General features: G+C 46.8%; 1 protein-coding gene across 1 annotated transcript; it reads left to right on the top strand.

Moving 5' to 3' along the window:
* The first annotated feature begins 2,338 nt into the window (after window positions 1-2,338).
* LOC130882669 (serine protease inhibitor A3N-like) lies at window positions 2,339-15,528 on the top strand. Its single transcript, XM_057782959.1, has 5 exons — window positions 2,339-2,462; window positions 4,368-5,021; window positions 7,396-7,669; window positions 8,593-8,743; window positions 9,647-15,528. The coding sequence occupies exons 2-5, from the start codon at window positions 4,382-4,384 to the stop codon at window positions 9,845-9,847; spliced, it is 1,266 nt and encodes a 421-aa protein (XP_057638942.1). The 5' UTR covers window positions 2,339-2,462; window positions 4,368-4,381; the 3' UTR covers window positions 9,848-15,528.
* The last annotated feature ends 573 nt before the right edge of the window (window positions 15,529-16,101 follow it).

Here is a 16,101-nt window from a genome sequence, read left to right as displayed (position 1 = left end):
ACAAGCTGGCTTACCAGGAAAGATCTTAACCTGCGTCTGTCTGGAGTGGGAGAATCATGGCGACTGCCTGACTCGGCTTCTTTCTCCCAGCATTCTGTTCTGTTTACTCCTCCCACCTAAGGGTTGGCCTATCAAATGGGCCAAGGCAGTTTTCTTTATTAATTAACCAATAAAAGCAACAGATTAGAAAGAAATCACTCCCACATCAGAGGGACAGAGGCTCTATCTGAGGGTGTCCACAAAGAGAAAGAGACTGCTCAGAAAGATGACCTGAATCACATTGGACAGGCATCCCTCTCCAGAGGATGGGTTTCCCAGGAGTGCATACGGGAGCTGCCTGATAAACAAAGGGATTTTTGGTCAACAGGGTCCAGTAGTAGAAAAATAGGGAGAGATATCAGACTGTAGGGACACACACGGAAGAGGCAGCTCCAAAATGACACTTCAACAAGTAATGGTGGACAGACAGGTGGGCAGAGGTGAGAATGTGGATGTATTGGATAGGGTTTCTATTGCTGTGGTGAAACATCAGAACCAATGACAAAGTTGGGGAGAAAAGGGTTCCTTTGGCTTCCTGTCCCACAGCAATGTCCATTCTTAATGGAAGTCAGGACAGGAACTTGAACAGTTAAAGCCCTGAAGACTGAACAGATGCAGAAGTCATGGAGTGGTGCTGTTCACCTGCGTGTCCACATGACTCGCTCAGCCTGATCACTTTTAGAACCCAGGACAACCATTCCAGGGATGGCACCACCAACAATAGGCTGGGGACTCCCACATCAATCACTATTTAAGCAAATGCTCTACATGCTGGACTACTGCCCCTAACTCTTAGGGATATTTTCTCAGTTGAGATTCCCTTCTCTAAGATGATGATAGTTTGTGTCAAGCTGTCATAAATTTAGACAACACAGTGGGGGAGAGAATAGCTGGAAAGGCAGAGTCTAAAATTTGGAGTTGAATAAGGTAGGGAGTGAAGAGAGAAGCAAGGGATCCACATTCAGGAAGGTCAAAAACAAGAACCTCACTTCAGTTAGGGTGGAGGATTCCTTCCAAAGGTGCCTAATGTTTTCTCCCTGGCTTCAGCAACAAATGGAAGCCAGGAAGCAGTAAAATCATCAAAATAGACAACTCTGTGGACAGAAAGAAAGATTTGTTGGGAATCATACTGTCAAGTCTTTCACTTTCTCAGGTGGGCAGAGAAAAGGAGCAAAATGTCAATAGGGGAAGCAGATGTTCAAGGACAGCAGGGACGGTATCTCTGAGAGATTCACCCCGACTGGATTAAAGGAAAACAAGTTGCTCTTGCTGAGGTTGCAGATGGTTGTGCCAAGATTAGGGTGGCTCCTGAGAACAGAAAAGCACCATGGGTGATTTGCTTTTCTGGCACAGAGATCTGCCTTTAGGCCTCTGCTTATCCAGGCAAAATCCTTGTTAGGACCAGCACCTTCATTTGGGGGACTTCATCTTTGGCCCTAACCCTACCTGCTGAGTCTCTATCCACGCTGTTGACACATAACACACAGTTGTCATCCTCAAGAGACTAAGAAATACTTTATGCTGGAGCCATTCTGAATGCGAATGATCTGAGAGCACAGACGTAGGCCTCCACATGTTCCAGTGTGGAAGCAGATTCATTGCGTAACTACACAAAGAAAGTCACAAGTCAAAGCAAGTTTGAGATGCAGGGGTGGGAACTTCAGAGAGGCAGCTGCATCAAGATGGGGAACTTATCTGTAGGCTAAAGATACTATCTGCTGGCATTCTTAGCTTTTGGATTGAAGCTTATTGTCTATAAACTAATAGAATCTATTGTCACAAGGTTTAGTGCATAAACACAGGGAGGCAAACAGGCAGTTCCAGAGAGGCAGCACTTGGCTCAGGAGAAGGTAATTAGCCTCTGGTCCTGCAATGTTCCCATCTCTCTCCAGTATTGAAATTCAGATCAGCCTGCCAGACTCTGCAGACACAGAATCCTTTCAGGGGTTTCCCTTCAGTGCCAGACAAGGCAGCTTCCCTTCAGAAGTCTGATTCCAAAGAGGGCAGAGTGAGTCTCTATTGAGAATATTCCCATTGCTGCCAGAAAGGACGGTTACACAAATGCAGATTGGATTTGTCTTTTTGCCTCTGACTACTCACCAGCTGCAAAATGAACTTTGAAGCATTGCAGAAAAAGAAGCTACGACCTTGAAATCCAGCTGCAGCTGCCTTATTGATTGGAACACAGTGACAGGTGTTTCTGCTAGCTAGAGTCTCTAAATTTATGTTAATAGAATCATCCTGCCTGCCAACTTCTGGTCAGATCACAAAGTGCACCTTGTACTTGCCAGCATTTCCTAAGAGGTAGGAGGTGTCCCTGGTGGGGATAAATAGACCTGAGTGTGCATCAGAGAACAGCACCCCAGGAGGGAAGCGACCCCAAACACTGGACTCTGCTGTCACAGACACTGACAGCTCTACAGGTAATACCCATGATTCCTTCTCTCTGGGGACAGTGGAAGGTGCTTTTCCAGGACTGCCATACTGGCAGTGACCGGGGATCTTGTTGGGGGGGTGATGAATTTTCCTGGGGCACTGGATTGGAGTCAGGGGACACTTATGGGTGCATATCAATCTTCTTATCGGACTAAGTCTTCCTGTCTATGGAAGATGCGGGTGTCATGGGCTCTGCTCCTGGAGACTGAATGGAGCCTGCTCCTTCCCACCCTCCACAGGGAGAAAGTATTGAGACCTTATATTGACTAGGTGCTGCTGTCATAGCTGTGGGAGACAGGAATGCTGCAGAGTACCCCTGTGGGAGGTGGCAGTTCTGCTATGCTTGTAGCTGACAGGAGATGCCTTGGTATCGGGAACCCCAATTCCCCAGAAGCACTCATGGCCCAGAAGAGGAGCTCCATCCTTTCATAGCCAGGAAAAGAAGACAACAACTTAGCCACACAGCCAAGTCTCCTGCACAAAAAGACTAGCAGGTTTTCTGTGGAAATAATTTTGAGGTGAAATACAGTTGAATGCTTTTTCAAAGAAATGGATGCATCAGTCTGACAGGAAACCCAGGGTAGAGGCAGCTGAAGACCCTGACCCCTCTGCAGTCATGTAACAGCCCTGGGGACATGTGGCTCAGCTCCAACACCTCCCTCCCCTGCTGTCTCCAATCCCCTCCTATGTTCTTCTAGTCTTCTCTCCAGTCCACCTTCCCTTAGCTCCCTCATCAGACCCCTCTCTCCTGCACCTCTTCTCCTGCCCCCTCTTCACTCCACTTTCTCACTCCTACTTCGTTTCCCCATCTTGTCTTCTCTCCTTGCTCTCCGTCTCTGCCATCATCCTTTCCTCTCGTGTCTCTAGTTCTCTTCTGAACTCATCTATAGAGGGGACAGAGGCTAAAGTTGGGCACCAATGTGTACCATGATCACAAGCTTTCAAATGTGATCTTTTAGGATGCTTGCCGCTCCTACTCCATGGGTGTGTAGAGGAGATGGCGCTCTGAACATTCCTTACAAATGCTCCCAGTTACCATAATAAGCCTGACACTTTCACTAATAACATGTCCTGGGTCACTCACCAGGCTGCCCAGAGAGGTCCAAGCATTTGCTAGATAACACACAGCCACCCTAACAGTTGAAATTAAATATAATTCAAGAGTCAGACAATGGGAAGCCATTCCTTTTTCTTGTGCCTAGGAGTCTTCCAAGCTGAGACACAAACCACCATGTGGCATCCTGGCAGGGCTTAAAGAACAAAATCCTATTGGCCCTTCTAATGCCCATTCTCAAGAGAGCCATGACTGTGGTATTGCATTGACTGTCAACAAGGTTTCCACTCATTTATTCCACCCATGCCCAGAAATGTGACCCAGATACAGCCCAGGGTGGTGAGATGTCATAGACATGTCATCAGGAAGGTTGGTTTGGGTGGCCCATTTGCTATTAATCTAATTCAAGGATCCCTCACTGGGTCCTGACTCGATGTTGATGATTCCAAGTAGGACACAATTTCAAATTAAGAATATTTCATGTTTCTAATGAGTCCTTATAACAAGGAAGAAAATGAAAAAAGAAAGTACGATTGCACAAGGCTTTTGCTCATCCCCAGTTTCTTCTTTTCCTTCCTTTGTGACCTGGTATGTCCCTTCGTCTCTATGGATCCCGACTCTCTATTAGGAAATTTACTACTACAGCATTACTTTATCCCGTGATGACAATGCATGGGAGCTGGTGCTGCCATTTGAGTGGCCAGAGCATCTCCTACAGATGGCCCCAAGGGCAGAAAGGGGCAGCAGAGCAGGGACATAATGCAGGCCAGGCAGGAGGACTAGGAGATGATCAGGACACTACCTGGTCCTCCCAGACTCTAAAGATCTTTCTTTTCAGCCAGGAGAAGAGAGATGATGGCCATCCTTGTAGCTCTTGTACTTTTGGTTGCCGGCTTCTGCCCTGCTGCTCTCTGCCAACCAGAGGGCACATTGGGAAGTAACACTGAATTTCAGCAAGACAAAAACAACATGACAAAAGTGGACAGTCTAACACTGGCCTCCATCAACACTGCCTTCGCCTTCAGCCTCTACAAGGAGTTGGCTTTGGAGAATCCAGATAAAAATATCGTCTTCTCCCCACTCAGCATCTCAGTTGCCTTGGCCGTCCTGTCCCTGGGAGCAAGCAACAACACTCTACAAGAGATTCTAGAAGGTCTCAAGTTCAATCTCACAGAGACCCCTGAGGCAGACATCCACCGGGGCTTTGGGCAACTCCTCCACATGCTCAGCCAGCCAAATGACCAGGTGCAGATCAATATAGGGAGCACCATGTTTGTTGAAAAGCGCCTACAGATCCTGGCAGAGTTCAAGGAGAAGGCAAGGGCGCTGTACCAGGCTGAGGCCTCAAGTGTGGACTTCCAGCAGCCTCATGAAGTCAAAAACCTCATCAATGACTATGTGAGGAAACAGACCCATGGGAAGATCAAGGACCTGATCTCAGGCCTGGATAAGAGTACATTGATGGTGCTGGTGAATTACATCTACTTTAAAGGTGAGGATGGGCCCTGTTTTATGGGGGTTGGAGAAGGTGTTGGCTATACACCTTGTGTTCATGCACTGAGCACTGGAAATGAGAGGCTCATGGCCTTAGAGACATGGGTGCCTAACTTCTGATTACTAGCAGGCCTTACTTCCTATATGACTGTGCAGAAGTCATGTCTTCTCTCTGTAGACAAGATATCTTGGTCACTGTTCTATTACTGTGAAGAGACACCATAACCACGGTTGCTCTTATAAAGGAAAACATTTAATCGGGTGGTAGGCTCACTTACAGGTCAGAGGTTCAGTCCATTATCATCATGAAGGGGCATGTCAGTGTGCAGGCAGACATGGCGCTGGAGTGGTACCTGAGAGGCCCTCATCTTGTAATCAATAGGAAGTGGTTGGAGATACTGGGTGGTATCTTGAGCATTTATGAGACCTCAAAGCCTACCTCCACAGAGACATGCTTCCTCCAACAAGACCAAACTTACTCTAACAAAGCCACACCTCCTAATAATTCCACTCCCCGTGAGCTTATGGGAGCCAATCACATTCAATCTACTCAGAAGGAGTCCCTCACTCAGCCCACTCCGTCATGTCTACTACTCTCCTACACAGTCCATCTGCTAGCGAACCTCATCCCTAGGAGGATCCAGGGCCTTCCTAACCTAAGGAGCCTGGCTACACCAATCTTAAAGGGAAAGTAGCGTGGTTCACAATTATTGTGGGGAGTTTCTCTGCTGGGCCTCTCCCCTGAGCCTTTTCTGTTAGGCTGGACCTGGTCATGGAAAAGCAAGGACTGAGGAGAAGTCATTAGTGAGAGGGAAGTGTCAGCCAGCCAGTGGTCTGTGCTTAGTGTCTGGCTGCTTGTGAAATTTTAGTTTGTAAAATTAGGAGCTCAGGCAGCCTGCGGGGTCACAGTGCAGAAGACACATTCCTGGGACAGAGAGACAAGAAAGTTGGGAGACGAGGCTGGAATTGCTGCAGGTAAGGATTGGTAGGGAGACATCCAGGTGCGACACTTGTAAAGCTGTGGTAGACCAAGGAGTGGGGCAATGGTCCACACAATGATGCCGGGTAAAAAGCTCCATGAGACTAGACCTGGGACAGATTTGGGACTCTGAACTTTGGATAGACCAGGGCAGGTGGAGTGCAGCCTCTGGGACTATAGACAGAAAAACAATTGACCATGGACAGAGGAGGACAGGGGGAGAGAGGACAAAGTCCAGGGTGTGCTCTGAAAAGAGGGGAAGCAGAGGGATGGTCTCAAGGATGGGACTGCAGGGTGTGTCTCCCTCTGCTGGACACAGGACCCAAGCTCCAAGGCTGCTTGGCTGTGAGGTGAGGATGTATGTTTATGGGCTGGATCCTGATCCCAAGTGATTGTCAGAGTACCAAGGCCCCCTCTCCACCCAGGGTGTATTGCAGATAGTCACGTGTACTTGGGATGTATTGGAAGTTGAGTAGGATATTTTGATTCATGGACAAGAACATAGCCCACGTGGGAGAAGAGGACTCCTTCCCCATATCTTAGTCAACCAATTCTGGGGTCCTGGTAATCCAACTCAGGGAAGTTGCAAATCTCATGAGTTCCGATCTAAACCCACTCTTGACTTTGGGCATTGGCTTTATTAAGGTGGACCAATAATCATAAAAACCCAGAGACAGATTTTGGGGTTCAAACTGAAGATCAGAAAAGAAAAGCAGCCAAGTGCTAGAGAGTTCTTATCTCCATGACATTTTCAGACTCAAGGAGAGCGAGTTCCTATCTCATTTCACTTTATATTCCTTTCTAACGCTGGAATTTAAGGCAAGCACCATCACCACCCAGACTCTATTGCTAACTAGTGTGACTGCTGGGATTAAAGTTGTGCGCCACCACTGCCTGACCTATATGGCTAGCTTTGTACTCTGATCTTCAGGTAAGCTTTATTTATTAAAACACAAACATTGACAAACATCACAGTGTGAGAGAATAGTCTCTTTTGTCCTGTTTCCCCTAAAACCTGTCTCACCAGGGACTGTCTTCTAGACATGGGTCCCCCAGAGGAAGAAAGTGTCCCCAACTCTCCCAGGCCCCAGTCTCAGCACCTTTACTTGAAGTCTGGGACACACCCCAGTCTCAGATCCCCAGCTGTTTTTCAGCTACCTCACGTAGGGAAGCTTTGGTTTGAGTTCCCTTTCCAAGCTTGCGGATCACTTTTCATTCACAGTTCTGCATCTGCCAATGTGTTTTTCTGACCTAGATTATGTAACCAGGAGGGAACTCAGTGTTGTGACAGATGGATTGTGGAAGACTGTCAAGACTGGGGAATGGGGCAGAAACAGGGTGGAGGTGGGGTCTCTCTGCTGCTTTACAAGCTGATGACCTACTCCATATTTAGGGAAATGGAGGATACCATTTTACCCTCAGCGAACACGCGAGTCTAACTTCTATTTGAACAACAAGAGGACAGTGAAGGTGCCCATGATGCATGATCAGTTTCTGACCATACCCTACTTCCGGGATGAGGAGCTGTCCTGCACTGTGGTGGAGCTGAAGTACAGAGGCAATGCCAGCGCCCTGTTCATCCTCCCTGATCAAGGCAAGATGCAGCAGGTGGAAGCCAGCCTGCAGCCAGAGACCCTGAGAAAGTGGAGGGACTCTCTGAGGCCCAGGTATGTGTCCTCTGGAAGCAGAGCTGGCCTGGGTCCCTATCCTACTGTCAGCCTGAGGCCAGTGTCCCTCTACCTCAGAACCTCACTAGCACCCAGTGTAATGGGTGGGAGAGTCCGCAGGGACCGGCAGACTGGGAGTGAATTTACCTCTGCTGACTCTGTAGTGTGGGGACTGTGTTTTCAGTCATTTTTGTTGTTCACAAGATGACATCAGCTAGAGCAGGAGCTGAGGATTCCTGTGTCTCCCAGGCTGTAATTACACGGAATCCTGCATGGGTGTTGGAGGGCAGAGTGAGTGAGGGTGAGAGGAGATCAGCTCTGAGAATCAGCTCTGCCCTGTGCAGCCATCGCATCCCTCATCACTCATTCATTCACCAGTGTGCAATAATGACTTGAAGACCTACTATGTGATATGTTCTGATTAAACCCAGAGAGTACATCAGAGGCTAAAGCACAAAATTTCTTACCCTTGTGGGCTCATCTTGCAACTGAGGAAGAGAGAATGGGGAGACAGAAATGCATCCAATCATTATTTGACTTGTTAAAAGGTGACAAGGAGTGAGATTGAGAATAGGAAGGTCTAAGGCAAAAAAAAAAAAAAGCTGAAGTCAGGTGGAGTGTGCAGTTGTAAATAGGTGAATCATTAGATGAAGTCTGAGTCCACACGACAAGGGAAGGACTGCATTTGTGGACCTGGGAGCAAAGCAGTCTAGAAAGGACACAGCTGGTACCATGCCCTGTTGCCTCTCCAGCACTGATGGATAATTAAGACCACAGGAAAAGCAAATGATGTGATGGAGGCACTAACGGGAAGAGTACTTCTCCCCAGTGAGAGGGCGGGGTGCAGAGCTGTCCTGCTACAGTGTGCTTTGAAAAGGTTTTGCAAGTTTGAAACATACAGTTACATGACTCTTACATTTCAGGAAAATCGATGAGCTCTCCCTGCCCAAGTTCTCCATCTCCACTGCCTACAGCCTGGAGAGATTACTTCCTCAGCTGGGCATCAGGGAACTCTTCTCCACACAGGTTGACCTGTCTGGAATCACAGGAGCCAAGGACCTGAGCGTCTCTCAGGTAAGCCAAGACACACTGGGTTGTTTTCATTGGTGAATGTGGGTGGTGAAGGCAGGTGTGTGGGAGATGGCAAAGTGTAAGATAGCCTGCATTTCTGAGATTCCCTCATCCTGGGAGAGACAGGTTATGGTCTAGATACATACACTCCTGCTGGATACCATGCAGCCAATTCTCCTCTATCCTGTGAATATAACCTCATCTAGGAGCCTTGGTGGGAAGGAGCCTGTGCTTGGCCTTTGGCCCTCAATAACACCAAAGAGCACTGTGGTGTGGATGCCTCCCACAATCCACTGCAGGGCAAAGCCTTCCAGTCTCAGCTTCTTCACTCACAGCCACCCCAGAAGCTCTTGACTAGCACACAGAACTGGAGCAGTAAAGGAAATAACAACTGATTAAGGCAGGAGAGAAGGTGCCTTAGGTCCGCACGTTACATTCCCAGATGCACAGCATGGCAATGCCTAGTGTTCTGTGCAGTGCCCACTGAGAGCCCCGAGCTCTAATCTATACCCGCAGATCATGACAGTCTAGGAAAAAGAAGTCATGCCTCATGCATTACTGTTGTATTCCCAAGGAGGCTGACGATGGCAGGATGCTGAAGCCTGCACTGGTTGCCAGCACACTGGCTGCTCCCTGTGGTTTCCTGGGAAGCTGCCTGTGGAGAAAGGACTGACATTGTCTATACCCATCCTCCACTGCATCATGGGTTTGAGAGCATCAGAGATTCTCAGAGATTAAGCAGACCCAGAGCGTGCCTCATCTTACACCCTGAGCAGCGATTGGTCGGCACCAGGGATAGAGCTCATGATAGAATCACATTCACGAGCAGCTGAGGCCAGCAGTTGATGCTCCAGGAATCTCTGCTGCCCTCCCTGGTCTCCAGTGAGTGATGTCTTTCTCCTACAGGTGGTCCACAAGGCTGTGCTGGACGTGGCTGAGACAGGAACAGAAGCAGCAGCTGCCACGGGAATGATGATGATGGGATCGGCTCTAATTTTAGAACCTCTGGAAGTGCGTTTTGATAGGCCATTCCTCATGATAATCTCTGACACAAATACTCAGACTTCACTCTTTATGGCCAAAGTCACAAATCCCAAGGGAAACTAGAACTTCCCAAGTGGTGATCTTCCCCAAGGGAGCCAGGGATTAAGCCTGTGTGCTGGTCTCTATGTGCATTTTGGCCTCCATGCTCTGATTGGCTGAGATGTGCCTGGATTGGACAGTGACTGTGATTAACTGTATGACTCACACATGCACATGGTCCTGTGGACAAACAGTATTAGGTTCCCATCCTCTTGGCTGCACTAACTCATGCTCCTCAGCCTGAACTCTGTCTTTGTAGCCCCTCCCAGATGCCTCTCCTGTATGCACCTCTGCCCAAAGCATGGTCCCTGCCAGGTAGGCTCAGCCCTACCTGTGCTATGGTTATATCTGCCTTCAGCTTCCACAGGCTTCACGGGATTATTCAATATTTAGGCCCTTTTTGTGAACTTCAGGCCCAGGACTTAGAAGGAAACCTGCTGCCCTCTCTGTGTTTCCAACATCTGGGACCAGTGTGAGCCCAGTTCCTGCCTCAAACTTTTCCTCACCCAGGCTCTGACATCCAGTGTTCCTTCAGGGGCTCCTGGGCCTGCCCACATCTGGCACTGTTGTGGAGAACATAGTCATGCTTCTGCATGGAGTTGATTGGTCAGCTCAGCTCCTTTCCCCTACTCTACCTACCTGGGGCAGAGGAGCCTTTTCCTAGGTTCCCCACTGGCCAACATCACACAATAGATGGACACCTCTCCTTCCTTACCCAAAATACAGGGCTTTCACTAATGCAATAAACGAATAACTCACATAACTGCACAGAAGGTGGCCAGGTTGTGTTCACTCAGCTCTGATTGGCAGAGGTGTGGCTGTAGTGACAACAGTGTACTACAAAATGTCACTTACAGTCTCTGACTTCTGTGATGGCCCACTAACCTACATGTCATTATCAGTTTCTTTTATGGAGGAGGAAACTGAGGAACAGAGTTTAGTCATTTTCCCATGACGTCACAGCTAGACATTGTGACTGGCAGGATGTTATTCCAAGTCTCCTCATGCCTGAGGAACAGTCTTTTCCAAACCAGGGTTCTGTACCCGAGGCATCACCATGGTGGCGGGAAGGTGGAACATAAAACAGGCTCTGGATGCTTCATAGAGAGCACCCAAATGAGTCTAAGGATCATGTGACCTCTGGTGAAGTCAGAGGAGGATGAGATAGTGGTCCGATGACCAAAAAAGTGCTTTTGGAAGGGCACCCTGCAATGTGGGCATTTCTAAGAATCCTGGGTGTAGCAAAAGAAGAAAGTCAACAGATGGCAAAGAGCCTGGCCCTGTGAGGGTCCTCAATGACTCAGAACTACAGGGAGCGGTGGAAGGTGAATCACTGTCCTGTTCTGGGACCCTTGTAACTCCTTCTGGCTATAAGATAGCAGGCTGTTCTGGAAAGCTGTAAGGTTGTCATTGAGGACAGTTACAGGAACCCCTCAAGAGGAGAGTGGGTGTCAGCTCAGTGATGAGCTGGTTTTGTGCCTAGACAGAGGATAAGAGGAGATGAAGGTGCATTTGGGTTGGGGTGCTTGGTATCCCTGGAGACTATGTGATCCCTGAAACACTGCTTGGGGTCTGCACAGAGAGGGAAAGTTGTACATTCAATTTGAGACATTCTTGACTCTCAAGGTTCGTAAGAACACACATTGAGCAGGTGGACATGGGGTTTCAGAGAATTACATTCTTGGGGGATCACACACAGAATTTCTTTTCCAAGTGAGCACTGAGGTACCAACCCATGAGGATCATGGAGTGATAAGAAGGATCCGATGAATTGAAAGCAGTGATGTACCAACAATTCCTATATGTGCAACAGTCAACTAAGGCCCTGAGGTGGCCTACTCATGCACTCCATGGGTACTAGCATGCCTCAGCTGCATCCCTCCATCCCTCTGGCTTCAGCTCAGGTATCTAAGGAGCCTGGTGCTGCGTACATCTCATGCTGCCCATGAGGTGGGTCCTGAACTTGTGAGAGAAATATGAGTCCAGCTCTTAAGTGAGTCAGTAAGATGCCTGAGCCAACAGTTTGCAATTAACATTAAGCCTCAAGTGGTTACATGGGAACTGGCATGCTGGAGGAAAAACTCCATTGACAAACTAGTTTCTGGTCTTGGGATCCTGCACTGTAGGCAGTCAGCAAAGGGGCACAACCGGCAGGTGCTGGTAAGGATGCAACAGGGCCTTGGTGTGAAAGACAGAGCAAGCGTGGTGGCCATGGTGATCTCTGTGGAGTGAGAGAAAAAAGGGCAGAAAAGTGTTGCTTCTGCCTAGGGAAGAATCCACTGTGAGACACTGCTGTGGTGTTGAAATGATTCGTATAAAATAGTAATTGACAACAACGCTACTGAGTCAATTAATGGTTTAAGTAATTTTATTACTGATCAGAACAAGAGTGAACTCATGATTTCTAAAAGTCTGTAGGTGCCCAAACTCAGGGCCACAGCAAGCATGCATAAATACAAATATCAAAGACACCTAATTTGTATAGAAATTAAATGAAGGTCAGATTAATTTGAAATGTTCCTTCCTGACAGAGCATAATAACTATTTCAATCATACCGTGACAAATACTTTTCTTAAAGCTTTTTATTTACTGTGGTTTCCTTTACTTACTCTGGTTGATGCAACTGCACCATGGAAATCTCAAAGACTTGTGAAGTCAGATCTGACTTTTATAAGGGAACAGAGGGGGCTAAGAACTGTGTGAGCAAACACAAGATGGAGACAGATCATGAGGACTTACCTTAGTCATTTCAATGTGAGTCTGTCTGCCCTTACTCTTAGTCCTGGTACTAAGAGGGAGACTGGCCTTTCCGGACATCTACTAATACAGAATAAATTGTCCCCAAATGCACATCTTGAAACATAAACATGAAATATCCCACAGTGTCAGGGACGCATGAGGAGCCAGGCTGGGGGGTTCCTCCTCTAGGGCACTCATGAGTAACACTGTTGGATGAAGACTTGACATGTACTCAAAGCTCCATGTTCAAATTTACTCTCACGACTATTTTCTTGTTCCCTTGGGGGCTATAAACTGATCCCAGAGTCTTGTGATTTCTGAGAAGCCCCTACCACTGAGTTAACACTCAGGTCTCTCATGGCTTTTGATGGGAAATGTCTTCGGACCTACTCAAAGTGCGGCTCATACTTAACTTCTGAGAGGGGATAAAGAGAGAAAGAAACAGAAAAGAGGAGACTCAGAAGAGGAAGAAGGAGGGGTAAGTAGGAGAGAAGATGGAAAAGGAAGGGGAAAGGGAAGGAGAGAGGTCAGGTGGGAAAGGCTTGGAGGGACCTGGGAAAGACCTGGCGCAGCCGAGGCTGTACACAGCTGTCGTCCCAGCACTAGCGCGGCTGAGACAGGGAGAGCAGAAGTGACGACAGCCTGGGTATGTTCCTTCTTTTCCTTGTTGCTGGGTCCTATACCCAACTGAAGCAATTTGAATGGAGAAGGGTTAGTATCTGCTCTTGAGTTCTTGGCAGGAAGGCAGGGTGGCAGGCCAAGATTCAATCTAAGCCTCCAAGGGAGATCAGCACATCCCATCTAAAGACTCAGGAAATCTTCGTCAAACTCAGCCAGTTAAAACCCTCTAGCTCATAGTTTTAGTCAAAAGTTAGCCACTGGTCTCCCAAAGCAGTGTCACCAATAGGAGGGCAAGAAGTCAAAGCCCTGAGCTTTGGAGATCATTTCACATTTTAAGCATAGCCCTTCCCTACACAGCAAGAGTCTATATCCTAAAACAAAACTGGACAAAACCAGTGTGGAGGAGGGGAAGGTGAATCTGCCTTTTCATAACCCAAGCCTGTATCACCTCCGTTTGTGGCCCACATTCTATCCATGAGAGGACAGTGATAACTGATGCTCTCACAGAAAAGCCACCACTACATTGGAGTCTTCTGGGCTCGTTGATGAAAACCTCATGGTTGTGCTGCATGGAACGTTGGCCTTATACAACTACATTATCCTGGCTTATAGAACTACATTATCCTGGCTTGTGACTTAGTCCTCATAAGTACTGATTCATCGTTGAACATATGAAGCAAATAGACCATTAATTTTCCATTGTTAGGGTTCTCCAGAGGACTAAAAGTTATACCAATAATATATGAATAGAAAGAGGATTTATTAGGATGACTTAAAAGCTGTGGACCAATTAGTACAGATATAGCTGTCTACCAATGGAAGGTCCCAGGATGCCGTAGGTGTTCAGTCCACAGGTCTAGGTGTCTCACCTGGTCTTCAGTGTATGCTGGGATCCCTGAAGAACTTGTCTCTAATGACAGTGAAGGAATGGACTGATAGGGAGTGTGAGATCAAGCAGGCAAAGAAAGCAAGCTTCCTTCTTCCATGTCCTTCATATAAGATGTCAGCAGAAAGTGTGGCCCAGATCAAAGGCGCATTTGTCCACTTCAAAAATTCCAGCACCAATGTCCTCTTCCTATTTAAAACTATTATTTAAGAAATGGTTCTTGACAGCTGTAGCCTGTTGCTTAAGTTTTACTTAATTCCAAATGGAATCAAGTTGATAATCAATAGTAGCCATCCCAAGTCCACCCCTTGTCACCTCGACAGATATCCTGTCTCCTTGATGCATACTTAACTTCTTATTGAAGGCAATACTCAGGTTTTAGATCTGTCTTATGTGGCTTAACTATCTCACGTACAATTGCAAATACAGTATATTTTTAACATCAAAATCACACCTAAAAAAATTTAAAAATTAAAAAAAAATAAAAAAAAATCACACCTAGCATGATATGACTATCCTTTATCTGACCAGAAATGCATACTTAATTTTATAATAGGTAGTGATGTCCCTTGAGAGTCATTCTTTTCATATGTCTAACTCAAATATTATATCCACTGGTACTGTCTGAATTGATATTGCATTGCATGATAAAGAAATTGAGGAAAGCAAGCACAAGTATCTGTACAAATACATATTAAACCAAAAGATAGCAAAAACACTCATGTCAATCATAATTCTCATTCCAGAACTGGTCACACAGCCTTTGCAATGCTCCTCTGTAGCCCACTCTGTATTTCTTGCACACTTAGAAAGCACCTCACCTGGCCTTTGTTCTGTACTGGAGAAGGGACCCGTGCCTACATTCCCTGTTGTGATCCTACCTGGATTAGGTTGCTGTTGTTTCCCATGACTCTAATCTCAGGACATGGTAACACAAAGACTCCCTAAAGGATCACATGACTCTAGACACAATCTTTCTCCCCTCCACTGTGGAGAAGCAATCCAATTCTGCTTGGTTATCTGGATCAATCACTCTATCTAACACTGTTCCTCCATTCTTAGATTGTTGGATAAAAGCTATCTGAGCCCTAAAGTGGCCAGGTAAAAGTCAGAATTTTCAGTTCAGTGGAATGTTCGTTATGTCTCCTGGCAGGAATGATTCTTCCTATACAACCACGACTTCTGAGTCAGCAGAGTTAAGGTCATAGGAATAGGATTTTAAAACCTTCATTTAGATCACTAGGGTGATAGTGAGTGGAACCTGCCTTTCCACTATTAGCTCCTGGACCCACAGGGAGAAACCATACTACATATTGGACAATGTTTTGAAACATTTATTCCCCTCTGGAGAAGGCTGCTCCAGAACTCTGAACTGTTGTTACATAATTGGCTCCATAACTGGGTCTTCAAAAGGCCATTCTGTCTCTGTGTCCCATGCAGATTTATTTAATTTAAATATTTCATTTTTTCCTGGAGTCTGGAATCTGGAATAAAGTTTGCTTCTGGTTTATTAGATTTTGGTACTCTGTCCCCATCTTTGCACGAACCTCCCGGACCCAACACCCTTAGCCCATGAGAAGGTAATTAGCCTCTGGTCCTGCAATGTTCCCATCTCTCTCCAGTACTGAAATTCAGCCAGCCTGACTCTTTAGACACAGAATCCTTTCAGGGATTTCCCTTCACTGCCAAACAAGGCAGCTTCCCTTCAGAATTCTGATGCCAAAGAGGACACAGCGAATCTCTGTTAAGAAAATGTCTATTGATGCCAGACAAGACAGGATGCTGGTTTGGTTTGTCAGCATTGAGGCCAGTGTTTATTAATGCATGAGTTTCCCTAAAGAAATCAGAGAGCCTGAACACAGAGCTGTGTTTTTTGCAAACTTAGAAATACAGAACAAATGTTAGCTGTAGCCCTTCCTGGAGACATGTGGGGCAGGGATTTGCACACCTCTCATTGTTCCTGACATGCCCTGGATATTCAGTAAGCTTGTTTACAACAATTTTGGGAAATTTCTTGTCAGGTGGTTCTGC

Source organism: Chionomys nivalis, chromosome 10 (assembly GCF_950005125.1).
Source record: "Chionomys nivalis chromosome 10, mChiNiv1.1, whole genome shotgun sequence".
NCBI lineage: Eukaryota > Metazoa > Chordata > Mammalia > Rodentia > Cricetidae > Chionomys > Chionomys nivalis.
This window is presented reverse-complemented; position numbering and strand designations above follow the sequence as displayed.